Below are 27,670 nucleotides of genomic sequence, written 5' to 3' on the forward strand. Positions count from 1 at the left end.
GACATGTATTGGTCCTGTGACTTCTACTGATGACAGGTACTGTTAATATTACTGTGATTTATTGCTGTACTAGCTTATTAAATCAATTGATCCCAATGAACCTCCTTATATCCATGCTCTTGTGTAGTGCCCCCATACTGACTCTGGGCTTGGCTATGTGACTTGTTTTGACATGAGCAAATGTGATGCAAGCAGTTAAGTGTTTGTGCAATCAGACTTGCCTTCTTGGAACCCAGTGGCCAGGTGAGGAAGCTTAAGGTAGGCACAATGAGGGGCACCAAGCTGCCATATATGGCAGTAAGGCCACCTTATAGTCTAGCCACCAGCTGAATTCACCCACTAGGGATGCCAACAAGACTGCCCAGGCAACCCACTGACAGTGAGAAATAATAAATCATTGTAGTTTTAAGGCACTGGTTTGCACTGGCTTGTTATCCAGCAACATCTAACTGAAAGTTACCTACACTCACAACCAAAGTAAATGCTACATTTCAGCTCCAGATTGGTGAAAATAAAGACTTTTTCCCATCAGAGTTTAAGGACTGAATTCTATCTACAGGCCCTCTGAGGGGCTGAAGACCACAGGTTAAGAACCCCCACCCAGTGCAGAAGGAAACCCCTGAAGCAGAGGACATCCTGCTCTCCTTTCTACTACCATGGTACATTATCGATACCCATATAAACTGATCACAGCATATCCTTTGCTGTTGCAACCCTAAAATTGAGCTAAGCTCCTAGCACATAATAGGTATTCACAACACAAATTTATCGAATGAATGCAAGTTGCTTATAGGATCTGCCGTGGTAACTAAACTGGGAGCAGCCTGAAAGCAAAATAAAAGCAAATACTTAGATGGCACCTCTATATACCAAGGGCTGTTCCAAGTGCTTTACATATACTAACTTATTTATTCCTTATAACAACCCTATGAAGTATATGCTATTCCCTCCAATTTCATGGATAAGAAAACAGGCACAGAAAAGTGATGTGCCCAAGGTCACCCACCTAGAAAGTGGCAATGGCAGAACTGGAAGGCCAAATCCATGCTGATTTTATAACCTGTCCTAATGTGCCCAAAGCACATTGCAGACGCACAATAAAACCTTTCAATGAGTAGTACAAATTTGAGATTTCATTAGCACCATCTTATGGGTGCTAGGCTTCTTGAAGACTCAATTTTGTAGAGTAATATCTGGTAGCTTGCAATTTCTCATGATGGAAAACATCGTTTATTTTTTTAAAAAGTAGAATAATGGCTTCAGGTTAAAAAAGAAGATTTTCGAAAATCTTCACTGTGAAAGGCGATTTCTTTCAAAAGACATAAGTTTGCAAAATGTAAAGGAGGGGGTCGACTTGTTCATACTAAATAATGCCCACTCAGGAGGGGAACTAAGTTGTAGCTTCCCACCCTTCCAGCCATTCCCATACCAGCTTCCCCAAATCCTGCAGTAGCCTCTCCAAAGGTGACCCTCCCCCATTCACACATTAGGTTCTGAAACCTGACTCCACCAGGCAACCAAAGCCGAACTCTGCAGTGCCCTGAGCTGGCCTCTCCTTACCCACGAACCCAACAGGGCACCATTGGACGGTGGGGTGCGTGACTACTTTGGGGGGTACTTTAACTTTTCAAAGTGTTTTATTCAAGAGAGTAAGACCCAGAGGGCCCACCCACCTACCCATCACGGGGTCTCACGCCTCCGCCCGCCAACCTCTAGCTCCCCGCGGACTAGTGAATGGACCATGAGGTTGGGACGCAGCCGCCCCGGAGGCGGGAAAAGCCTTGGGGCAAACTGGGCCTGCCCTCGGAAAAGCCCACGAGAGCGCAGCCAGGGCTCCCCGAGGCCGGGAGGGGGCGATGACAGCTGTGACCCGGCTCCACGCTCTCACCTTGAACATGTTGCTGGCAGAGGTGGCTCCGGCGGGGTCACCCCGGCCCCGGCCCCGCCCACTACGGAGAGGCGGCTACGGCGGCCGGGTAGGGCCCTGATTCCTCTGTCCCCTAGTGGGCCGCGGGGCGGGTGACTGCCGTACAGCCAATTCGATCCCGCGAAGGATTAGCTCGGAAGCCTGGTCTCGGAGCGGCGTCGCTGAGCTGTAGCGCGTAGCTCCTCAGGCCTCGAGCGAACGCAAGCCCCGCCTCCCGGAGGCTCCTCCCCTGCGGCGGTCGTTGCTAGGCGGCAGGAAAGCGCCAGCTCAGTGTGGGCGGCCCGCGGGGGCGCCGGGAGGGAGGTGCCGGGCGTCGCGCCGCGCTGGGAATTGGCCTTCGCTGCCGCGATTGGGTGCCCAGAGGCGTGGGCTGGGAATCCTGTGCGCCGAGGCCGCCGGGCGGGGGCGCTCGGCTGGTCTCGGGCGGCTTTGAAAGTCTCACAGCCGGAAGCAGCCGACCCCTGGGGCCTGGAATTATCTCACAAAAGGTTTTCAGATTTTTTTTTTTTTTTTTTTTTTTTTTACTGTGGGCTGGAAGTTCCTAAGATTTTGAATTTAATCTAATTCGCCATGTCCTTTAGTCTCGAAAGGCCCTGGGTTTTTTTTTTCCCTTTAAAATACTTAAACATATGCCCCTCTCTGAATCAGATGTCCCTTAATGCTACTAGAAAAGGCAATAATGAGAATAATTATCTAATTAACAAGAATAGCAAACACTAACACGGTGCTTACTATATGCTCAGCTCTGATCTAAACTCGTTACACATACTCATCTAATCTTTCCGACAACCCAGGTAGGTGAGTACGATTATTATTTTTAATATAGTAGAACACGAAACCGAGGCACAGAGAGGAAGGCCACATGGAAAAAGTGGGAAGCCTGTGATCTCGCCTAAATAATTGTTATACTGTCTCATAATGGGGGTGTATTTCATATTTCAATCTGTATTACACGTCCTCACCCCATAGAAAGTGTAAATTCATCCAGGCGAGCATCCGCAAGATTGTGGGGGCTTGTGTGGGGCCGTGTCTCTGCCCTCCAGCCAAAGACCACTGGGAACACATCTGTAGTTGAACAAGTTGGGTTTATTATGTCTCGTTGCTGCGAGGAAAACACGCAACTTGGCACAGCGGGGCATCTCAGTGAGTGCGTGCTAGATTTATTACAAGATTTGGGCTGATTTGCCTGGGGTGGCGCAGTGGGTTAAGGATCTAATTGTCCATCTCAGCTCCGGTCTTGATCTCAGTGTCTTGAGTTCAAGACCCACCTTGGGCTCCACGGTGGCCTTGGTGTTGCAGCCTACTTAAGAAAAAAGATTTGGGCGACGCCTCAGCAGCTCAGGGGCTGAGCGTCTGCCTAGGGCTCAGGGCGTGATCCCGCGGTCCTGGGATTGAGTCCCGCATCCGGCTCCTCACAGGGAGCCTGCCTCTCCCTCTGCCTATGTCTCTGTGTGTCTCTCATGAAAAAATAATATCTTAAAAAGAAAATTAATAAGAAAAAAGATTTGGGCTTTGGTTGAGTGATTTGGGGGCAAATTCAAAGAAGCCAGGCTTTGTTCTAGATTGGGTGTTGTTAGGAAGCCAGGATAGCACCAAAGCCCAGCTGTGAGTGCCAGGCCAACTCCCATATGTTAAGGGCTGCTTTTTCTCTTTCTCAAGAGAATTGTATGTGCCAAGCCGTCCCCATTCCTATACCCAAGGACAAATACTGAGAAGACTCTGAAGGCTCTGCATTTGTAATGGAATGTCACATGTGTATAAAAGTGTGAAGTATAGTGACAAATTAGGGCAGGAGTTCTTAAATCTTTTTTTTAACCAAGATTTATTTATTTGAAAGAGAAAGAAAGCAGGGGGAGGTGCAGAAGGAGAAAAGTTTCAAGCATACTCCTGGTTGAGCATGGATTGTAGTGGGGCTTGATCCCAAGACCAATGAGATCATGACCTGAGCCAAAAGCAAGAGTTGAATGCTCAACCTGACTGAGCCACCCAGGCACCCCAGGGCAGGAATTCCTGATTCAAGGGGTATATGAACTTAGATGGGGAAAGAAATTACAACTTTATTTGCGCTCATCTCTAACTGAACTTCAGCATTTCTTTCAATTTTAGTGTAGGCAATAAAGGACAGAAGTATCAGCAGTATCTGGGACTTTGTCATCGGTAGAAAGCACAGATATTTTCATACAATGTTACACTCATGGCAGATTTCTTGACATACCATTTCTGCTAATTACCAATTCACAAATACAGGAGTTATTAGAGCTCTCATTTTATTTAATGCATAAAGAGGATAGATTCCTATAATTTTGTTTTTGGAAGTATTTTGCAGTGATTTCAATATAGAGTCCTTTGTGATCCTATGTGTTTTATGTTATGCATTTAAAAAACGTAATTCTTGGTAGTTGTCCATAAGAGTCCATCCATAGAAGTCCACAACACCAAAAGAAAATTAAGAGCCCCCGCTTTAATAGAAGAGACTAAGCAGTGAGTAAGAATTTGGGAACTGCATCCAAATCAGAGTAAGGCATCAAAAGATAGAAAACCAAAGATAGAATCAGTTCATTTAGTACACACCCTTTTAACTTTATCACAAGGGGAACTGAGCTACCAAAAGGTTAAGGAACTTGCCTTAAGTCCCACAGCTATTCCATGATAAAACTAGGACAGAAATTTCTTAGACAAGCATGTAAAAATTCTCCACTCTCACTAGACATGGAGGATTCCATAGTTAGCAAGATGTTTCTGGCCCTCAATGAGCCTTGTTGGGGTGACAGCCAAGAAAACAGATTATGGCATAACATGAGAAGTACTGTAAAAGAAAAACATGTACAGTATTATGGGACCTTGGAGATAGGGTGAACAGTTGTATGAAAAAGAGGATGGAAAACGTCAGAGAAGAGGCATCAATTAGCTGGGGTCTTGAAAGCTGAATTGATGTTTGCTGGCAGTAGGAAAGAAGAAAGAGAAGAGAGAAGAAATGGTGCGTCAATGGCACAGAGTTGAAAAACATTAATTTTGGTGAGAAGTTCTTGTTCTCACAGAGTCTAGAAGACGAATGCTGGTGAAAGTTGGTATTTTGATATTTGAAAGAATAGACCGTAGATTGAGAAAAGTCTAGAACACCATTCTAAGGAGTCTGGACTTCAATGTGGAGGAAATGAAGTGTCCCTGAAAGACTTTAAGCTGGGAAGTAAGAAGGCTGGATTATTGCTCTACAGAATTAACTCCAGCTGCAATGTGGAGGAGGGCCAGAAGGAAACAGACTAGAGACTGAGGGACCAGTTAGAAGACTATGGATAGATGCACTTGTCTTTTCCACATCCCTCAGAATATTTTTAGTACCTAAAGCATGTAAACTGAAAAAAAATAAAAAATAAAAATAAAGCATGTAAACTGTAAGCAACATTAAGACATCCATGGTGCCTTCCTTTGTAAAGGATTCTGGAAATAGCCCAACAATCATATGGCACTTGAGCCTTGTCCAAACGGTGCAGTAATATAGACTATGACCTCAAATGCTGAATCCATGTACTTTCAGAATACTTCATCATAAGGAAAATGAAGCACTCCTCAAAGGTGTCAGTTAGTGGTGTTCCAAAATCAGATAATCCACGCTCAGGAAAAGACTACAAAATGCATTTGTTAAATATTGGAAAGAGAAAAGCAGTACAACAGTAAGTAGTCATCTTTCAACCTTTATCATTTTCCACAACTGGTCAGTTTCCATACCGTATTTGCCCAGCTAACATCAAACACTTCTTGTTTTGTAAATTAGAGGGCTTTTTGTGTGTTTTAAAATTACTTTTGGGAAAAAATAAATAAATAAAATTACTTTTGAATTGAATAGTAATTATTATAATTAGTTTTTCATAATTTGCAAAGCATGTTAACACACATTTCTTTGATCCTGACAACTCTGTGAAGCAGTCTTATTATTACATTTTATAAGTGAGGAAGCAGCAACTGGGAGAAGGTAAGTGATTTGCATAAGGTTAAACAGCTAATAAATGGCATCATCTAGGAGTTAAAGCTTTGTTTCTGTAAGTCAAGCCTTTTCTTTTTGTTCGTTCTATCTGTTAAATAGGACTTATTTTTAAAATTAAATTCAAGTAATTAACATGTAATATGTTATTGGTTTCAGGGGTAGAGGTCAATGATTCATCAGTCTTATATAATGCCCAGTGCTCAGTAATATAGACTATGCCCTCCTTAATGTCCATCACCCAGTTACCCTGTCCCCCACTTCCCTCCAGCTATCCTCAGTTCCCTATGGTTAAGAGTTTCTTATGGTTTGTTTCCCACTCTGATTTCATCTTGTTTTATTTTTTCCTCTCTTCCCCTATAATCCTCTGTTTTGTTTCTTAAATTTTACATATGAGTGAAATCATATGATAACTATTTTTCTCTGATTGAGTTATTTCACTTAGCATTATACCCTCTAGTTCCATCCACATTGTTACAAATGGCAAGATTTCATTTTTTTTGATGGCTGAATAGTAGTCCATTGTGTGTGTGTGTGTGTGTGTGTGTGTGTGTGTGTGTGTGTACATCTTCGTTATCTATTCATCTGTTGATGGACTTCTGGGCTCTTTCCATAGTTTGGCTATTGTGGACATTGCTGCTATAAACACTGGGGTATGGGTGCCCCTTCAGATCACTACATTTGTATCTTTGGAACAAATGCCCAGCAGGGCAGTTGGTGGGTCATGGGGTAGCACTATTTTCAACTTTTTAAGGAGCCTCCATACTCTTTTCCAGAGTGACTGCACCAGCTTGCATTCTCGCCAACGGTGTAAGAGGGTTCCCCTTTCTCTGCATCCTTGCCAACATCTGTCATTTCCTGACTTGTTTATTTTAGCCATTCTGACAGGTGTGAGGTGGTATCCCATTGTAGTTTTGATATCTATTTCCCTGATGGTAAGTGATGTGGAGCATTTTTTTCAGGTGCCTGTTGGCCATTTGTATGTCTTCTTTGGAGAAATATCTTTTCATGTCTTCTGCCCATTTCTTGATTGGATTACTTGTTTTTTGGCTGTTGAGTTTGATAAGTTCTTTATAGATTTTGGATACTAGTCCTTTATCTGATAAGACATTTGCAGATATCTTCTCCCATTCTGTCAGTTGTCTTTTGGTTTTGTTGACTATTTCTGTTGCTGTTCGAAAGCTTTTTATCTTGATGAAGTCCCAATAGGTCATTTTTGCCTTTATTTCCCTTGGTCTTTGGAGACATGTCTGGCAAGAAGTTCCTGTGGCCGAGGTTACAGAGGTTGCTGCCTGTTCTCCTCTAGGACTTTTAAAATTTTTTATTTATTTATTCATGAGAGACACACAGAGAGAGGCAGAGGCACGAACAGAGGGAGAAGCAGGCTCCATGCAGGAAGCCTGATGTGGGACTCAATCCCGGGACTCTAGGATCATGCCCTGAGCTGAAGGCAGATGCTCAACCACTGAGCCAAGGCATCCCTCCTCTAGGATTTTGATGGATTCCTGTCTCACATTTAGGTGTTTCATCCATTCTGAGTCTATTTTTTTGTGTATTGTTTATGGAAATGGTCCAGTTTCATTCTTCTGCATTTGGCTGTCCAATTTTCCCAACACCATTTGTTGAAGAGATTGTCATTTTTTTCCATTGGAAAAAATACTCTGTCAAGGATTAGTGACTGTTGAATTGAGAGTCCATTTTTGGGTTCTCTGTTCCATTGATCTATGTGTCTATCTTGGGCCAGTACCATACTGTCTCGATGATTACAGCTTTGTGATATCGCTTGAAGTCTGGAATTGTGATGCCACCAGTTTTGGTTTTCTTTTTCAACATTCCTCTGGCTATTTGGGGTCTTTTCTGGTTCCATACAAATTTTAGGAGTATTTGTTCCAGCTCTGTGAAAAAAGTTGGATGATATTTTGATAGGGATTGCATTGAATGTATAGTTTGCTCTAGGTGGCATAGGCATTTTAATGATATTTTTCTTCCAATCCATGAGCATGGAATGTTTTTCCATTTCTTTGTGTTTTCCTCAATTTCTTTCATGAGTGTTCTATAGTTTTCAGAATACAGATCCTTTAGTCAGACCGTTTCTACTCTACATCTTATAGTCTGCATTTTGCCAGCCAATGGTGACATTATACAGGAGTATCTTTCTTCACATGTAGCTTTGTGAGGGGTAAGGATGGGATTGGGGGGTTTTGGAGAGAGTAATCCCTACAATCTGCTGAGATGTGAGCAAAAGTAAAATGATTCTCTGACCTGACTGGAATGAGCCTGGTTCAAGCCAAGATCAGAGAAGGGGGTTTCTTTTTTAGGGCCTGGTTGTCTGTTCCCAGAAAAGAATTGGACTTACTGTAACTTTGAGTATTCTATGTTCTATTTTCATAGCACTTGGACTAGTTGGACAGTGTTTTTAAGAACTAACTATAATGAAATCATTTTAGGTCATGGATGTTTTTAGAAAGCAAATTTGTCTCTTCCTACGTTTTTAGTTATAATATATATGCCTTTTGCTGATAAAGTTTTAGCTGGGACTTTTTTTATCTCAAGGGAAAGATTCTCAAATATCTTATATCCTCATTCTGACTAGATTCTGCAAATGACCAGTTCCAATTACCACATCCAAATGTTCCTTATCAGATCAGTCTTAGGGTGGAGAATGGGAGGGTGCAGGGGGAAGAAGCATAAATTGAGTTCCCCAAGATTTTAGGAAAATGAAAACTACTTCACTAATCTTAATCTCTTGTTTTTCTTCTCAGAACTAATAGAGCTATTTCAGCTCGAAGGATACAGAGAGCTTGGTTATCTCATGTGAACAAAAGAATATTTAAACTCCTAAAGCACACAGTTTGTGCAGCGGTATGTATTTTGCTTTTTGTTTTCTCTGACACATCTAATTACTTATCAGCTAAAAGGTCTGTTAAGTAAAGATAAAGTATGTAACCTTTTAAAAATCTCTTCTATATGAATATAATAGTGCATGGGATTCTGAGATTGCTCCTTTGTTTATCCCTAAATGAATATTTCTGGATTTATTTGTAAATAATGTGGGTGACTGTTATTTCCTTTTCTGAAATTAAAATGATGTTTTTAAAAAATCAATTTCTTATTTGAAGATGTGGGACACTGATCTTCCAACCAGAAAAATCTCTGAATTAAGTGCCCTTACCTTCCACCCAGCAATTTTACTTCTAAGAATCCATTCTACAATATTTGTACAACTTCATTGCAGTATTGTCTGTAACAGCAAAGAAAGTAAACCATAAAATGTTCACCAATGGGATGCTGGTTAAATAAGTATTGGTGCTTTCATAGCATTTAACCTTGCAGCCTTATATGTGACTCTGCAATATAAAGATAGCTAAGATATCTCATTAAGGAAAAAAGCAAATATAGAATAGTATGAATAATATGGTCCTATTTAAGCAAAAACAAAAACCTCCAAAGGTGCATATCCCCTCACCCCTCTGAAAAACAACTCTGGCAATGCTAATAGAGTATATAAAGCTTTCCTTCATATAGTACCAAGTATTCTAATAAAATCACCCATGATTACAATAGTTTATAATTAGTAATAGCCACATTAAGGGAATTTTAGCAGCTCTGAAAAAAATCATGGAGTCTGAGCAGTTTATACACTTCTTCACCATCTGACCCACAGATGCATTTCTGATGCCAGTAAAAGCAGAATACCTCAGAGAAAACCCGCTCAGTAAAGAGGTGACATTTCAGGTCCATTACCCATTGTCTTCACATATGGAACTTGCATTTAATTATCATAATACTGATTTTGTTATAACTTTAGATGTTTATAGTAACAGAAAGAAGGAAATTAATTCTTTTTTAAAAATCTGTTATCCTAACACTTTAAATTCCTACCTGACATTAATAATGCTTTGTCATTTTGAAAGCCCTTTGGTGTACATTTTTATGTGATTGTCATTGGCATAGAGGTTGGCAGGGTCATTTTGGGGGTGGAGTGGGGGCTTTATTTTTTTTAACTTGCAAACACTATTTATTTGTTTATTTATTTATTTATTATTGGTGTTCAATTTGCCAACATATAGCATAACACCCAATGCTCATCCCATCAAGTGCCCCCCTCAGTGCCTGTTACCCAGTCATCCCCACCCCCCGCCTACCTCCCTTTCTACCACCCCTTGTTCGTTTCCCAGAGTTAGGAGTCTCTAATGTTCTGTCTCCCTCTCTGATATTTCCCACTCATTTTTTTCTCCTTTCAAGTGGGGGCTCTCTCATGTTCTGTCTCCCTCTCTGATATTTCCCACTCATTTTTTCTCCTTTTGAGTGGGGGCTCCTTTCGAGTAGAGTCAAATAGATCTCTATTTGTATCTTGGCTTGCCCATGTACTACCTGTATGCCTTTGAATAAGTTACAGACACTCCCAGAGTCTCAGCCTGCTCATTGGAAAGATGGGAATGATAATATTTGAATAATACTGCTGAGTTGTAAGGATTAAATGAAGTTATGTATATAAGGCATGTAACAGAATATGCGGTATATAAAAGGTGCTTAAAAACTAGTAGCATTACTATTACCATCCTCATTTTACAGTTTTTTTTTAGATTTTATTTATTTATTCATGAGAGACACACAGAGATAGGCACAGACACAGGCAGAGGGAGAAGCAGGCTCCATGCAGGGAGCCCGACGTGGGACTCAATCCCGGGTCTCCGGGATCACACCCTAGGCCAAAGGTGGCGTTAAACCCCTGAGCCACCCAGGCTGCCCATTTTACAGTTATTTATTCAATATCAAATACTTGCTAAACCTGCTGTGTTCCAAGGACTGTACTAGATGCTAGGAGTATGGTAAGGAATAAAGACATGATCAGTACTTTCACGCCACTTACAGTCTAGTAGAAGACACAGATTAATTCATAGTTAGTTATAATACGTGGTGAAAAGTGTTGTCATAAGGAAAGACCAGTGCCTGGGATGTCAAGGAGGGACACCTACTCAAGCTTGAAGGCTAGAAGGATAAAGTAATTGATTCAAGATTACACAGGTACTAAATGGAGGAGCCCAGACCAGAACCCAGGTCTTCAGAACTCCAAGCCTGGTGCACTGTTCACTTTACCATGCCACCTCTGTTATTCTCAGTAAGTTACACCTGGACAGAGTACCATTTTCCATTTATAGCATCATCATCTATTTCAGGAATATTGTGTGACACGTGAAATACTGAAGAAAGTGAGCCCTTTAGAGGCTGAGCTTGTGAAAGATCCTAGCATGAAGTATAAAGTTAGATTCAGGTAATATTTCTATACTGGTTTATTTCAAGAAGCACTTAGTTAAAATGAAAAAAAACCTTATAAATGTATTTTCTTGTTTTTTAAGATTTTATTTATTCATGCGAGACACACAGAGAGAGGCAGAGACATAGGCAGAGGGAGAAGCAGGCTCCCTATGAGGAGCCCAGTGTGAGATTCGATCCCAGGACCCTGGGATCACAACCCGAACTGAAGGCAGGCGTTCAACCACTGGGCTACTCACGTGCCTCTAGAAATGTATTTTCTTAAGTCCTCATAAGTTCTCAGGGTTGTTCTTAAATTTACATTTATTATGTGAGGAAACTGAGGTATGACTCTTGGGCTAAAAGTTGGCTTGAGAGTGGCTCATCTCCCATGATGTGTCCAGTCTGACACGTGAATGAGAATAGTTTTGAGCACACACACCCCAATGTGGCTCTTTCATCTCTGTAATCGATTTCATTACCCATTCTTTTTTTTTTCTTAAAGATTTTATTTATTTATTCATGAGAGACACAGAGAGGCAGAGACATAGGCAGAGGGAGAAGCAGGCTCCTCGCAGGGAGCCTAATGTGGCCCTCAATCCCAGACCCTGGGATCACGCCCTGACCCGAAGGCAGACACTCAACTGCTGAGCCACCCAGGCATCCCTTCATTACCCATTCTTTCTGTGCTCTGGCGTAGATTTTACCCTGCATGCAGGAAACTATGAGAATAATCTTAAGTAGAGGAGGAAGGTAACTAAGCCCTAACCCTGATGCCAAACGACTAATTATTGGTCTTTATTTCAGATTCAGTGGTGAAACATTTCCACCTTTCATCGTATTTAAAATTTTTCTGCATACTGAAGGCCATGGTAACAAGTATTTCAACGGAAAAAATTTATTAAAGCCATCAAGTGAGGTGATGTTTCATGATGTACACTTTATGTTACTTTATTTTTTAAAGATTTTTGTTTATTTATGAAAGAGGGAGACAGAGATTGAGCATGAGTGGGGAGGAGAGGGAGAAGCAGGCTCCTCTCCCCAGGATCATGACCTAAGCCAAAGGCAGACGCTTAACCGACTGAGCCACCCAGGCACCTCCATTTTATGTTACTTTAGCTTCTTAATATCTGCGTGGTATCTGAATTGCATTCGAAGTATACAGACTAAGTGATTTCACCATTGAACATCCCAGCAGCCAGGTAGCATTTTTTTTAATCTCATGTTTCAGGGTGTCTCTGTTTATTAGCTAAAAAAATATTTGGAATGAATTACTGATAGAGGCCCTAAAAAATACTTATCAGTTTTCTTTGTATTAAAATTTTGGTTTAAAAAATAAAAATAAAAATAAAAATAAATAAAATGTTGGTTTGTGGGACACCTGGGTGGCTCAGGGGTTAAGTGTCTGCCTTCAGCTCAGGGTGTGATCCCGGGATCCAGGATCGAGATCCAGGATCGAGTCCCACATCGAGCTCCCTGTGAGGGAGGGGCCTGCTTCTCCCTCTGCCTGTGTCTCTGCCTCTCTCTCTCTCTCTGTCTCTCATGAATAAATAAATAAATCCTTAAAAAATAATAAAATAAAATTTTGGTTTGTTCATGAGAGACTCTTTTTTTGGTATTTTTTTTTATTGGAGTTCGATTTGCCAACATATAGTATAATACCCAGTGCTCATCCCATCAAGTGCCCCCCTCAGTGCCCATCACCCAGTCACCCCATCCCCCTGCCCACCTCCCCTTCCACTACCCCTTATTCATTTCCCAGAGTTTCTATGGGAAAGAAACTGAGGGTTGCTGGAAGGCAGGTGGGTCAGGGGATGAGGTAACTGGGTGACAGGCATTAGAGAGGACACGTGATGTGATGAGCACTGGGTGTTACATGCAACTGATGAATTAGTGAACTCCAAATCTGAAACTAATGATGTTCTGTATGTTGGCTAATTTAATTTAAATTAAAAAAAGAAAAAGAAAATTTTGGTTAGTAATGGACTAAAGCGGCCTATTAGGGCTTTTAAATTATGCAGACCATTTGATGCCATTCTATTTGTTTTAATGGTATTTTATCATTGTTTCTTTGATTCTGGTAGCATATTTAGAGAAAAGTGAGCTGGACTATTGAAAATGAACTTTTAAAATATTTATCTTTCTTTATATGAGTTCTCATACTTTTAAGTTTCAAGTATATTTACCATAATTGTGTCTGCAGGATAGGAATCACCTGAGAATATTGTTAAACAATATAGTTTCTGATTTAGTAAATCTGGGATAGGACATGAGAGTCTGCATTACTAACCGGTTCCCAGGTGTTGCTGCTACTGCTGGTTCTTGGACCCCACGTTTAATAGCAAGGATCTGCAATGCTACTACAGCATAGATTTTGCTCCTTTGGCCCTTATACATGACTATAATTGAGAAAAAATGCATGCATTCTCATTCTCAGCCTTTCATAAATCATACATCAAAGGTTATTTTCCTATAGCCTTCTGGAGATATTTTACTTGAAAAGTATGGCCCATCTGAAGTCATCAGTAATGGTATGTGTTCAGAATAGAAGACCACATAGCCTGGGAGTTTCTGATCAGATCCAGAATGTACAGCATTTATTCTCTGAAGAATGTTAGAAAAGAAAAAGAGACTGCCTTTCTCTGTGTTCTCAGGCAACGTCAGAGAACATTTCATTCAGTTTCAGGATATATCAAATGGACTATGTGTTTTCATATGGAATATGGTGTTCCAGAGTCATTAATATTTGTTCATTTATGTAGAATGACTTCACATGCAAAAGTTGATATTTATCTTACATTCAGGGAATAAATTCATGCCACATTTATGTACAGAATAAGCTTATCATACCTATAAAATATCATCAATTGTTGCTTTTCTGAGATTACATGATGAGACTTTTCCAGGAACAGAAATTCTCCTGGGTCCGCTCCCGGTGGCCCCTGCTGTCTGCAGGCTAGAGCAAATGAGAAACTTAGAAGCCGTGACTGGAAAGGACTCTGTGTATATTAAAACTCATTAAAATGCTGCATAATAACTTCAGTTTTTATTTAAATTACAAAGTAACTTGGGAAAAAAGGAAATAGCACAGATTTTTTTTAAAAAGGAAACTATGAAAAAAAAAAAAAAAAAAGGAAACTATGCCTCATGCCTTTCTGTGCTGTGACTTTCACTTGCCTGGGGTTATCACTGTTAATAGTTTACTGTGTATCCTTCATTTTTTGCCCATAAAAATACACAAACATGTTTTTAAAAAATTTTTGTTTTTATTATGAAAATGTAATAACACTAGTTTGAGTATTTCACTAAACATTCTGAGAGAATTTAAACGATCAGAACATGAAAGAACAGTTTAGGATTCCTTTTTGAGCTACATAACAAACTCTGCTAACACCTGGATTCATGGTTGATAGAAAACCTATAGAATTATTCTTACTATAAGTTTACGCCAGTCCTTTGAATGTAGAAATTGTGTGTTTAGCAAGCCGATCCAACTTTCCTAAGTTCATTTCTTTCTTTTTGTTTATTTTATTTATTTTTAAAGATGTTATTTATTTATTCATGAGAGACACACAGAGAGGGAGGCAGAGACATACGCAGAGGGAGAAGCAGGCACCATGCAGGGAGCCTAACGTGGAACTCGATCCCAAGACTCTGGGATCAAGCCCTGAGCCAAAGGAAGATGCTTAACCGCTGAGCCACCCAGGCGTCCCTCTTTCTTTTTTTTAAAGATTTATTTTTTAAAAGTAATCTCTATACCCATCTTGGGGCTTGAACCCACAACTCCAAGATCAAGAGTTTCACACTCTACCAACTGAGCCAGCCAGGCACCCCCCACTTATTTCTTAGTATGAAATAAATAAGTCAGTTTTAGTTCAGACATATAATCTAAGTTCACTTATGAAGAAGGGGAGTTTCACAGTTTTGTTGTTGTTCAGTCTTTTCCCTGGTACTTATTTCCATTTCTAGTTTCATTTCCTTATCATTTCCCAGTAGCATTTCTCATGTGTTCACACTTCGCGTGTGTGTGCGCAGACACACACACATACACAAAGTGAAAACAAGTGAAAAGATATAGAATAGCCTAAGCCATTTTAGAGAAGAACAAAGATTTACATTAACTGATTTCAAGAACTAAAAAGCTGCAGTGATCCCACAGTGTTGTGATGGCCTAAAGACAGACATGTAAATCAATGAGATAGAATAGAGAATTCAGAAATACACCCACTCATAGATGATCCATTGATTTTCATCAAATGTGCCAAGTCAGTTCAAATGGTGCTCGAACAATTGGATAGCCATGTGTACAAAAGAGAGATCTCATTTCAGTTACCTACTTCGATGATCTATTTTCAGAGCAATGCTTATTTACAGAGGGTTGTCACTATAGTTCATCCTCCAACTATATTTAGAATATTCTAAAGCCTTGCTACTCAAGAGTGTGGTCTACAGACCCACAGCACTGGCATTCCCTGGAACTTACTAAAAATGAGGACTATCAAGCCCCTCCCCAGACCCACTGAATGAGCACCTGCATTTTAACAATCCCCCCAGATGATCCTAGGCACAATCTAGTTTGACAAGCACTGTCTTACAGGTGCCCCCCCACACACACACACACAGCGTGGCCTAGAATGCCTCTGGGTAATTGACAGTTCTTAAACATGAACATCCAGCAACCATTAGTTTAAATTGAAGATCCCTGTTCTTTTTGAGGATTAGGCATTTATGTAAAAAGAAAAAACACCATTATTAATAATAACTGCCCTCATTGAGCACCATTGAGTCCTGTGTTAAACATTTTGTGTGCATTATCATTTAATTCTCATAAACTCTAGAATGTAGATTCTGTTATCTTCAGTTTTAAAAGACCAAGTAACTTGCTGAAGGTCACAAGCTAGAAAGGGAAGGAACCGATATTAAAACCCAGTGATCCTGACTCCAGTGCCTGTGCTCATAATTAACCACTCCTGAGCCAGGACGCCTGCTAAATATGTTCTCTTATACAGGCTCCTGATAACTCCAGCACAGTCCATGTTATTCCCATTCAGCCTGTGAGGAAGCCGGGACTTGGAGAGGCTTGCCAGGGGCAGAACTGACACTTGAATACTTCTCCATCTATCCACTGCACTGTGCACACTTCGAGGTTGAAACCACACCAGCAGCTGTGCTGGTTTCATTAATTCTGAACTCACGTATAATCGAACTGTTCCAAACCGAGAAACCCTGTTCCTGTGCAGGATACCAGTTCATGCTACCTTCGTAAGAATTTCCAGCTGGGCGGGGAAGTGACTTGAGATAGTCGCTTGACAAGGGCAGGTGTGGATCTAGGCCAGCATGTACCTGTGGGGCCATGGGGGCTTCTGGGCCACAGTGATGCCAGGTATCAGGGGAAGTGTCAAATTTAGAGATGCCTGCCTTTGACCTTTTGTTTGAGTCACCCACTAAGAATGGAGCCTGCCTCTTGAATCCTAGTCTGATTGGCTGCTGTCCTGGGCTTTTCGCCTCATTTCGGCCCTTCCCTTTCACCTGGGGCTGGGCACTTCTTTCCCATCCCTTCCTACCCAGAAGTACTTTCCTGAAGCTAGCCATACAGCAGATGCCTGAGAAAAAAAGAATGGCCTCCATGCTGGCCATTGGAGGGCAAACTTTTTTCAAACCCCTGTCGCAAGTGGGCAGCGAGCCCTCCCCGTGCTGCCCGGCATAGGGATTTTTGGCTGGATCCTGGGATGGGCCTCACACAGCTGAGCCACACAGCTGAGGCAGTGTACAAATAAGGAAACCGGGGCTTGGAGAGGTTGTGGGTGGTGGCTGAGTGGAGTAGAGTGGGGAGGGACTGGCAAGAAATACCCTTACTAAGTAGCTTGAGCTAAAGTAAAATACAGTTATATCTAAAGAAATTCTCAAAGCAGAAATTATACAGCTTTCAGATGTGTTCACTGTATAGTTTATTTGCTTTTACCTTTAGCATCACCATGAGGGTAGTTAATGAGAACCCACGGGAAATTAATTGCAAGAAAGCATAATGGTGACACGTGCCAATACTGTCTTTTCTTTAGATGCGTAGTATGTAAAGAAACTAATGAAACAGAAAACAGAGATGATCTGCCTAAAGGAAGGTTCATCACAGAAACTGTTTCTGTCCCTTCCATGTAGTACATTAGGAGTAAAACTACCACCATTTGAATATTCTTTCATTTTCCATGTATGTCCGTGTGCTAAGCTTTGGAATTAGAAAAATAAATAAAAAAGGAATATTCTCAATAACAAAAGTGAAAATTGAAATGGAAACTATATCCTCCAGGCTCATTGTCGTATTGTGTGTTAAGTAAAAAGAACAGATTCCAAATTCTGATCTCATCTCAAGCGGCCTCACATCAACATTATAACCTGGAGTTCCCATGTTTTCACAAATACACATTCTGAGATTCAGAGGGAAAGAGAAACTGATCTGGAATCCAGAGATATTTGAATTTTATTCTACGCCAGTCTCCATTCTCATAAGCATATGCTTTGTGGCCAGAAGCATAGATATGTAATATAAATATGTGTTAGAAGAGTCAGCACATACTTATGGGGGGTGGGAACGAGGGTGGGGAGAACTTAAGTCTCTACTCAGTCTATGTATAGCTCTTAGCAAAGGATGGGCGTATGTGGAACGGTATGGTACAGACAGGGCCAGATGAGATTTGGGCCTCCATATTTTCTGGCATTCTTCTACCTCTGCCCTCTCAGGTATTTTCCTTTAGTACAAAATGCCAGCGTTTCGGAGAGAAAAAAAAATGCTTCACTACTCTTTGGCCACAGAGAATGAAGTCTGAAGGAGAGGAAGGTCTAAGCAATGTGAAACATACATGTTTCCATTTGGGGGTGAGGTATTAACTAGTGCATAAAAGAGAGTTGGCCCAGTAATACCTTTCACTGCAGTTCCTAGGGCAACCTGTTTAATAACCAAGGAAGTTTTCTCTGCCTTGACAGCATGAATGACGCTACAGATTTGTTTTGTTAAGGGAAAAGAATGTTTTTTAAGAGGGGAAAAAACATTTTTAAAACACTGTGGTTCTCTGAGGGTTGGAGACTCAGCTACATTACATTTTAAAACTATGTAGATATGGTTATGGAAACGAATTTTAAGTGGTTTAAAAACTCTTATACAATCTTTTTTTTGTAAATACAGTCTTTTTATTGAATAGCAAGCTGCTAGAAGAAAGGAACAGTATTTGATGTGTTTGTCAGAAGAAATATGTAAAGTGTGCACTGATAATTATTGCTATTATACTACTGTTTTAAAAATCTGTTTTCTATTCTCTTTATAGGCAGTGGCTGATGCTTGCAAAATTATGGGGAAAAAGAAGTTTTACCATCAGGTTATGGAAGATGAATGTCTTTTCCAGAAGTTCAAAATAACTGATAAAATAGATATTGTCACCCTGAAAGACTACATGCAAGTAAGGAATTGAGATTTAGATATTAGAAACAACAATTTTTAAAAAAGCTTTCTGTGGGCACCTGAGTGGCTCAGTTGGTTAGGCGCCTGCTTTCAGCTCAGGTCATGATCCCAGGGTGCTGGGATCGAGTCCTACATCGGGCTTCCTGCTCATTGGGGAGCCTGCTTCTCCCTCTGCCCCTTACCCTGCTCATGCTCTCAAATGAATAAGTAAAATCTTTTAAAATAAATAATCTTTAAAAACTCTTCTGACCTTATCCTCCAAGAGGAAAGGATCATATATTTTTTCACTATAGAAAAATAAGCATAATATAAAATTTACCATCTTAAATGGTATAATTCAGTGACATTAAGTATATTCACAGTGTTGTTCAGACACCACCACTATCTAGTTCCTGAACTTTATCACCCCAAAAGGAAACCTCCCTTGTATTAAGCTGTCACTCCCTGTCCCTCCATCACTCCAGCCCCTATCACTCACTAATCAGCTTCCTGTCTCCCTGAGTTTACCTATTCTGGATAGCTTGTATTCATGGAATCATAAAATATTTGGCTCTTTGCATCTGGAGAATGATAGCTAATGAATGTGGCTTTTCTTTTGGGGTTGATGGAAATGTTTTGGAATTAGATAGTAGTGCTATGTAGAGTTAATTTACTAAATGCACTGGATTGGTACATTTAAAATGGTTAAAATGGTGAATTTTATATTTTGTGAATTTTATCTTGGTAAAAAGTAAAAAAATCAAGTACGTGTTGCTAAGAGAGTGCATGATGGAGATTTGACCTAGTGAGAAGGGGTTATTATTATTATTTGGGTGCTTTGTGGTACAAGTGACAGATTATTCCCAACCACAGGAGGCTTAAACAGCAAGGGAATTGTACTGTCCCATGTCTGAAGTCTACAAAGAGGTGGGTCTCAGGCCAGCTAATAATACAGCAGCTCAAGGACATCAGGGTCCTCTACATGCTCTTGTCTTCCTCCACATGGTAACAAGATGACTATCACATTCTTAACTTCCTTTAAAGTCAGAAACAAGGGGACTCTTAAGCACCATTTTCCTTTTTATCTCAAGAAGAAATATCTCTGGGGGTGCTTGGCTGGCTCAGTTGGTAAAGCATCCAATTCTTGATCTCAGCTCAGGTCTTGATCTCAGGGTTGTGAGTTCAAGCGCCCCGTGTTGGGCTCCATGCTGGACATGGAGCCTACTTAAAAAAAAAAAAAAAAAAAAAAAAAAGGAAAGAAAGAAAGAAGAGAAAAATCTTTGCCAGAAGTCCCCAACAGACTTCCCCTCAGATCCCATTGATCAGAATCCTAACCTAATTGCTGATAAAAGGAAATGAGATCATTTTCCACCATTGACTTAGAACCATCATGGTTCATGTGCTGGGGCCCTCCTTCCTAGAACACGTGGCTGCTCCATACTTGAAAAAAAAAAAATCAGGGCTCTGGAGGCAAGGAAGTAGTGGGAAATGGTTGATGGGCAGGCAATCAACAATGTGTCACAGCCTCAGTCTGGGGCTGAGCAGGTGCTGTGCCCCAGGCAGAGGCTCTGTGGCAGGAGGAACTGCAGGTCTGTGGAGCTGGAGAAGAGAGAGCAGAGGTTTGGGCAGGCAGCCTGGAGGGCTGGCAAGAGAGCATCAGACAGGCCTTTTGACAATAGCAAGGTATTTTTCTTTTTCTTGATCCTGTGTGCAGGTAGAAGCTGGTGCTTCTTAATGTGTTAAGAAATGAGATGATCTAATGAGTGAAGGGATCTGTCTGGCTGCAGTATAGGGAATGGATTAGAGTACAGCAAGAGCCTTCTCTTAGTTTGGATGTTCCTGCTGTATTTCAGGAGAGACGGTGGTATCTTGGCTGAGGGCTGTGAGGCTGGAGACACAAGAGATAATTAGAGAGTAAAAGCAATGGGCCTTGGTGACAGACAGCAAGGCAGGCTAAGGGGAGGTGTCTGGCATGGCTCCTAGGTTCCTGGTTTGCATAATGGATTGGACAGCAGTACTAAGTCAGGAACCTTAAACTAGATACCTGAATAATAATAATAATAATAATAATAATAATAATAGCAAATGCTGGTGTAGTACCACCTCCTTTTATTCTCACAACAATTCTAAGAGGTAGGTACTATTATTACTGCCATTTTACAAGTTCTAAAGAAACAATGGATACAAAATTTCTGGATAATAATAATAATAATAATAATAAATGGCCTTAACTGTCCACTCAGCTAGTTTATTGTGACACATGAAATTAATGCAGTGCCTTGGAGACTCCCAATTCTGTTTTCTTTCCTTTAGATTCTTAACCTGGAAAATGAGGGAATTCAACCCTCATTTGAAATAATAGAAATAAATAGCACTTTGGGATGCCAACTATCTTTGCAAAGGATGTGGCTCACATACTTGGAGCGTATGACTGTGCCAAGGATTGGTGTCTTAGGAAGAAGTCCCCAATAGACATGTTGGGAGAGAGAAGCATGGTGATTGCTGACAATCATTTTATCAATTTATTGAGCCCCTTACAGATACAAGCACTATTGCTGGCTCTTTTTATGTATAGTATATCTCCTTTAATCTTCAAGTTTGTAGATTATGTGACCCTTTAACAGATGAGAAAAATGGAGTTTAATAAGATTTCTTAAAACTTGGGACACCTGAGTGGCTCAGCAGTTAAAGCATCTGCCTTTGGCTCAGGGCGTGATCCCTGGGTCCTGGGATTGAATCCTGCATCAGGCTCCCTGTATGGAGCCTGCTTCTCCCTCTGCCTCTATTTCTGCCTCTCTATCTCTCTGTCTCTCTCATGAATAAATAAATAATTTTTTAAAAACTTGCCCAAGTCACTTAGCAAAGCGCAGAGAAGGTCATTGACAGTTCTGAGATGTTTACTCATTTTACTACTACACTCTCAGCAAGTAAAATATGTAGTCAGTCCTCACTTTGCACAGTAGTGCAGGGTCATGAAAATGTACAGCAGTACCTCGCTGGCTTGGTTGGTGGAGCATGCCACCTTGATCTCAGGGTTATGGGTTCAAGCCTCACAATACACGTAGAGATTGCTTAAAGATAAAATCCTTTGGGCAGTCCCGGTGGCACAGCGGTTTGGTGCCGCCTGTAGCCTGGGGTGTGATCCTGGATACCCGGGATCGAGTCCCACATCAGGCTCCCTGCATGGAGCCTGCTTCTCCCTCTCCCTCTGCTTGTGTCTCTGCCCCTCTCTCTCTGAGTCTATGAATAAATAAATAAAAATCTTTAAAAAAAAAAAGATAAAATCCTTTAAAAAAATGACCGTGCAGGCAGCCCCAGTGGCGCAGCGGTTTGGCGCCGCCTTCGGCCCGGGGTGTGATCCTGGAGACCCTGGATCGAGTCCCCCGTCAGGCTCCCTGCATGGAGCCTTTTTCTCTCCCTTTCCCTCTGCCTCTCTCTCTCTCTCTGTCTGTTATGAATAAATAAAATCTTTTAAAAAAATGACCGTGCAAGCTGAAACCATGCAAATCGAATTTAATAATCAATGGGAAAAATCATGATTGTTCCATACCTTTAAAAAAAAAAAAGCTTGTCAAAACTAAAAACTCTCTGTTATAAATATATAGGAAAATGAAAAACAAAACATTTACTACATGATAATTTAAAACACTGGAAACGTTGAGGATTAAAACGTTTTATTTCCTTGTAAAAACTTTATCAACGATAAATATACTAAAAAACCATTGAACTATATACTTTAAATGGGTGAATTGTATGGGATGTGAATCTCAATAAAACTTTAAAAAAACAGTTTATGAGGAATAGTTTAAACAGCGCTTACCTTCTTAGTCTTCTCATATAACTTAAAATACATAGTAAGCCTCTTTTCTATGCCTTAGTGAATCGCCACACTCCTTTCTAAGTTCAGATTACCTACCAACATTTTATCCTTTGCACTTTAAATGTTATGAAATCTCTCAAAGTTCCTTTAATGTGAAGAGTCTTTTGTCAGCGTCACTTCCCCTGGAACAGCTGCATCCTTTTCATCACAACCACTTTCCTCATTTATGCTGCTAAGTTCACCTTCACCACTTTCCTTCCTCTTGCTGCCCACCCGCAGTCTCTTGAATGACGGCAATGTCAATATCCCTTATTTCTTCTAACTGCATTTACGTTTAATTTGAATTTCATTTCCAACATTATCACTTTTTTGTTTCTCTGTTGGCCTATTCTTTTGATTATCTTTTTTTTTTTTTTTTTGTAAAATGGCACATGTGTTTATTACTGGGAAACAAAGAGGTGACACAACTACATACTTTGCTCTCTGTGTGTGACCTGAATAACAGATCATCAGTGGCCAATCACTGACACTTTGGAAGAAGGGACATGATTTGTCACTATTCACTACACATATCTGTTATTTCTGTAGTGATCTATGGACTGGAAAGCTATCAGCAAAGTTTGTACTTCATACAGTTATTGAGTTATACTGCAGAAACTGAAATTTGAGACATGTTGAAGGACTGGGGTCATTCAGTCAAATGGTAGTAATTAAAATCTGTGCATGCCTAAATGATACAAAATAAAGACTGCTTGTGGGGGTGTAGGGGTGTGTGTGCATGTGAGAGAGAGAGAGAGAAAGAGAGAGAGAGAGAGAGAGAGAGACATACCTTAAATACCTAGCTGATATTCTGTCCCAGCATTGTAGATCCTCTAGCCCTATTCCTGTCTCTTAAATGAACATTTTATAAGGTTGATTATATATATATATGCATTTTAACATTCCTAATTTGTTATTTTAAATTTAAAAATAAATACATAAACGTGAGATTTCTACAAATGCTCCAAATGAAAATAGTGAAATTCACCACTTGGTACCAGAGGTGAACTCATTATTTATTGTGCAAATGTCCTCTCGATCCAAGCATATTATGAACTAGCACTACCAGGTATGCAGATCATGTATTTGGCATTAAAATGTTTATTCATTAAATTAAAAAATATTTATCATTAAATAAAGATTGAGTGAGTGGGATACTATGTGTGTGATGCTGTATGACAAGGATCCTGCCTTGTGGTGGGGGCGCTAAGTACACAGCTAAAACATCAAGTAGTCAGTAATAAGCCATAGAAGAAAGTTGCTGATTAATTTCAGAGATGGGATCAAGGAATACTTTTTGGATGAAGTGACACTGGACATTGGAACCTTGGGAAATGTGTGTAAAACCATTCTGGAGTACCCACAGCCGATCATTCTTACTTGTTTTTTCCATATAGTATTCCAGTCTTCTGGACGAGACCCCTGCATCTTCTGGTGGTAGAAATAACTACTGGCGAAAATTAGACCTCAAAAACATCCCCAGGACAATGATAATATATGACATAGTTGATTATGCAGAGTCTGGAATAATATCAAACCGTCTACAAAAAGAAATGAAGTATCTATTACAGAGACCACAAACAGAAGAGATGCGTCAGCGTCAGCTACGGATTGTTTCTGAAGTTAGGTAAAAGTAACAGTTTCCTGGGGTTACAATACTAGGGGCGTTTCTGAAAATGTTCACATTCTGCCAAATAGCTCATGAAATATAATAATAGGGCATATGGGAAAAATAGGGTTGGGGCAGATTGCTCAAAACGTACACATCTTTGTAAGTAGAGCACTAACCAAAAGGACAATTGGAACCTGGGGAGATAACTCGCACCACCAGACAGGCAGCTCAGGATGGCTAGAGGGGGCCACAGCAAATATTAAAAAACGGACAATAGAGTTGAAACGCTGGCAACTCTTTAATCGGAGCGGGTAGTCAACACAGAGGTAATGCAGATGGAGGTGGAGCCCTGGGCTGGCATGGCTGCCTTTTCAGGGTATGTGAGAGGCAGTGCAACCCGCCAATAACCAGAAAGCCCCCCCCCAAGGTGGGAAGTATGGTGGGGGCAGCAAGGGTGGACTGTGGGGTCAAGGGTGCCTCTGGGGCGAGAGCCCTAGATGCAGGTGCTAATTCTTTTCATAAATACAGCCCAAAGGGCCCCTGTTGCCTATGCGACACAGAGCTGAGGACCTTTTCCTTTTCTGCTGAAGGTTATAATTCTACTCTTGCGATTCTGGCTCCCCTTGCTGAGGACAAATTGCATATAAATTACAGTGACATTATTCTCTTCTTTAGCAATAGCATGTGAGCCAATTCACATTATAGAAGCTCCTGTTGTAGCAAAAGAGACTGTATTATGATCTGAAACAATGCGGACAGAATATGACTGCTCCAATTATATTCCTTTTTTCTTTCCATTACAAGTCTCACCTAGCCCATCTTATTTACAAATGAAGCTTGCTTTCTTAAGAAAAAGAGATAATCAGATTGAAGAGCATCTATTGGTAGTCTATTTCCATGGAGTCACATTTGAAATGAAAAAATACTCCTTTGGTACACAGAGGAGACACTGGTCTTCTTGTCAGGCAAACACACTGGGTTTTTTTCAGGGCTAGAGATGAGTGGTACTGACCCAATAATATAATTTAGCCCATATATTTTATGATCGAGGCTATACATTTGCCAGACAGATGGCCTGGTGTAGGGTACAGTCTGTCATCATGAAATAGATTTTCTCTAACTCATCCATATAGACACTGAATATAGAACCACCCTATTACCACCAAGGTCAAATAAATGATGTAATTTTCCCTGCCACCATATATAACCCTAGGCTCCCTGCTATTTGGACTCTTGCTACTGATTATCTAAGAATGAGCCACTTGAAGAGCCAAATTAAGTAGCCAAATTCTAAATCAATTAAAGAGGGAAAAATACTTTCTTTTTTTTTTTTTTTTGGAAAAATACTTTCTTGCAGATTTCTTTGAATGCGGTGTTAGTTTGGGATCTCTCAGGAGATCAAATATTTGAGTATGAGTAGTTTATTTGGGAGGTGATTCCCAGAATCACTGATGAAAGGGAGACAAGGAAGGGCAGGCATCCAAAACAGCGTTTGTTAGCAAACAGATTACTTCTGCGGGTGAGGGGAGCTTAATCCCTCCTGGGAGTATCCAAGCCATTACAGAACATGCACCTCAAGTTATCTTGTGGGGGCAAGGAAGTTGGGATATTTATAGGCTGATGTGCATCACTCAGTGGCTAAGGACTGTTTCTGAGGGAAAGTGCTAATTCTCAGGCACTTTCCCAGAGCATGGGCTCTCATTTCCACAAGAAAGCTGTCATGCCAAGAGAGGCCAATGCTGGCAGTTGGAAGTTGGGCCTATGTACTTCGTGGTGGTAAGGCCTAGGGGACTGTGGGCATGGTACCACCTGTATCTGATCCCAACACTGATAAAGACAGCTTGTTTTTTCAGCCATTATGAGATTTAATACTCTTTTGTGTTACTATGACTACTACATGGTATTTTCCAGGAAAACTGATTTTAAATTGATACCATGTTCTATAATTTTCATCATCATTGTGATCCACATCATCATTTATACACCTTCATAAGTGCCAAATAAAGAGCTATGCCCTATAATTTAAGCAGAAATGATGCCTTTGGCCTAAAAACTTACATACAGTATTGCTCCAAATACAGAGGCCTATGATCTAGTTGCTAGAAGATGCTTTAATAAAATTTGCAACTTGCTTTACATTTAAATGTTATTTTGTGCATTTTTTCTGTCTACAATTCAAATCTTTTCTAGATGCCCTTCATCCGTTTCAGCTATCAAACCTTTATATCGGCCCTACCAACAGCAGAATCAAATTAAACATCTGGGTCGTCAATCCAAGCAAGCTCTAATGAATGTGGAAAAAATGAAAAAAGCTTATAAGATGGCTAAAGAAAAAAATGCTTCCATGGGGACTGTAAGTTGAACTCGTACTGAATTCATTGTTTTGGACACTAGTCAAACTGTTAGTAATTCTTCTTCTGTAAGTAGAATTTTCCTAATTTACAAGTTCAAGGCTAAAACACCTTTGGTATATATGTGGATAGTATAAAGCTGTGTTCCTCTTGGTAACACATGTTTTAAAAATTCTTCAACAATATAGCTAATCTGATAAATACCAGCTGTTTTGGCCTCACATCTGTATAAAGTGGCAAACAACAACAGTCATCTCTGTATGTTGACACTATTGATTCAGCACATCTCAAATAGTGCTTTTCTCAAAATAAAAGTCATTTCTATCTAGACTTATTTAAAACTATATGCATAAAGTCTGCCTCAGTATATTCCTACATTGTAGGAATATTTACAACTAACATAGCTATGTATTACTTTGTAATTCTTTAAAAATCTATATATGGGGATCCCTGGGTGGCGCAGCGGTTTGGCGCCTGCCTTTGGCCCAGGGCAGGATCCTGGAGACCCGGGATCGAATCCCACGTCAGGCTCCCGGTGCATGGAGCCTGCTTCTCCCTCTGCCTATGTCTCTGCCTCTCTCTCTCTGTGTGTGTGTGTGACTATCATAAATAAAAAAAAAAATTAAAAAAATCTATATATGGTATAAATTTTTTGAAATGAGGCTAAGTATAAACAGTCCATATAAAAACAGAAAGTAGTAAAAAACCAAATGTAAAATCCTTTCCTCTTTATTTATAATTCTACTTAGGAACCACAAACGGACAAACCAGGCACAAAGCAACAACAGTCAATCATCTTCTCTACCCCATCTTTTGACATTGTGAAAGTTGATGAGCTTGTGTCAGATGAGGAATTGAGAAAAGAAGAAAAGGAATTATTTGCCTGGTATCAAGACTTGTATATTAATAGTTCTCCATCATGTTAATATACAGCTAACTGATAGAAAACCAAATTATTTAACAGTCTGTCTTGCTAATATGCATATTAAAGGAAAATGAAATATAAACAAGCCCTCAGAATGCTCTCTTAACCAAATGTGTGACCGATTTTTAAGCCATTTTAGTCTTACCATAAGTACTAATATTTTTTTACTGACAGAATTTTAATCTGAATAAATTATTTCTACTATATGCCCTTGAACTAGCTGTATATAGTTTTACTCAAGAAATGATTAGTAAATTAATCCCTGGAACTTTTATTCAATTCTGATTTTCCTTCATTTTTAAAAACATCTAAACAGGCCATGCTTAACATAA

General features: G+C 40.3%; 2 protein-coding genes across 4 annotated transcripts in view; one reads left to right on the forward strand and one right to left on the reverse strand.

The window, feature by feature from the left end:
- Nucleotides 1-2,144, reverse strand: part of APOO (apolipoprotein O) — a 54,807-nt gene extending 52,663 nt beyond the window's left edge. For 2 of the 3 annotated variants that reach the window (XM_041741905.1, XM_041741904.1), the window contains exon 1: nt 1,889-2,144. In XM_041741905.1, coding sequence (XP_041597839.1) covers nt 1,889-1,897 — 9 coding nt within the window. In that variant the 5' untranslated portion in view covers nt 1,898-2,144. The remainder of the gene's footprint in view (nt 1-1,888) is intronic. The other variant, XM_041741902.1, reaches the window with a different exon arrangement.
- Nucleotides 2,145-2,364: 220 nt separating this feature from the next.
- CXHXorf58 (chromosome X CXorf58 homolog) lies at nt 2,365-27,340 on the forward strand. The gene is made up of 9 exons (XM_041741901.1): nt 2,365-2,415; nt 5,463-5,598; nt 8,669-8,768; nt 11,087-11,181; nt 11,970-12,081; nt 18,479-18,610; nt 23,848-24,077; nt 26,253-26,415; nt 27,163-27,340. The coding sequence occupies exons 2-9, from the start codon at nt 5,483-5,485 to the stop codon at nt 27,337-27,339; spliced, it is 1,125 nt and encodes a 374-aa protein (XP_041597835.1). The 5' UTR covers nt 2,365-2,415; nt 5,463-5,482; the 3' UTR covers nt 27,340.
- Nucleotides 27,341-27,670: the final 330 nt, after the last annotated feature.

This window comes from Vulpes lagopus, chromosome X, assembly GCF_018345385.1.
Source record: "Vulpes lagopus strain Blue_001 chromosome X, ASM1834538v1, whole genome shotgun sequence".
In the NCBI taxonomy this organism is placed as follows: domain Eukaryota; kingdom Metazoa; phylum Chordata; class Mammalia; order Carnivora; family Canidae; genus Vulpes; species Vulpes lagopus.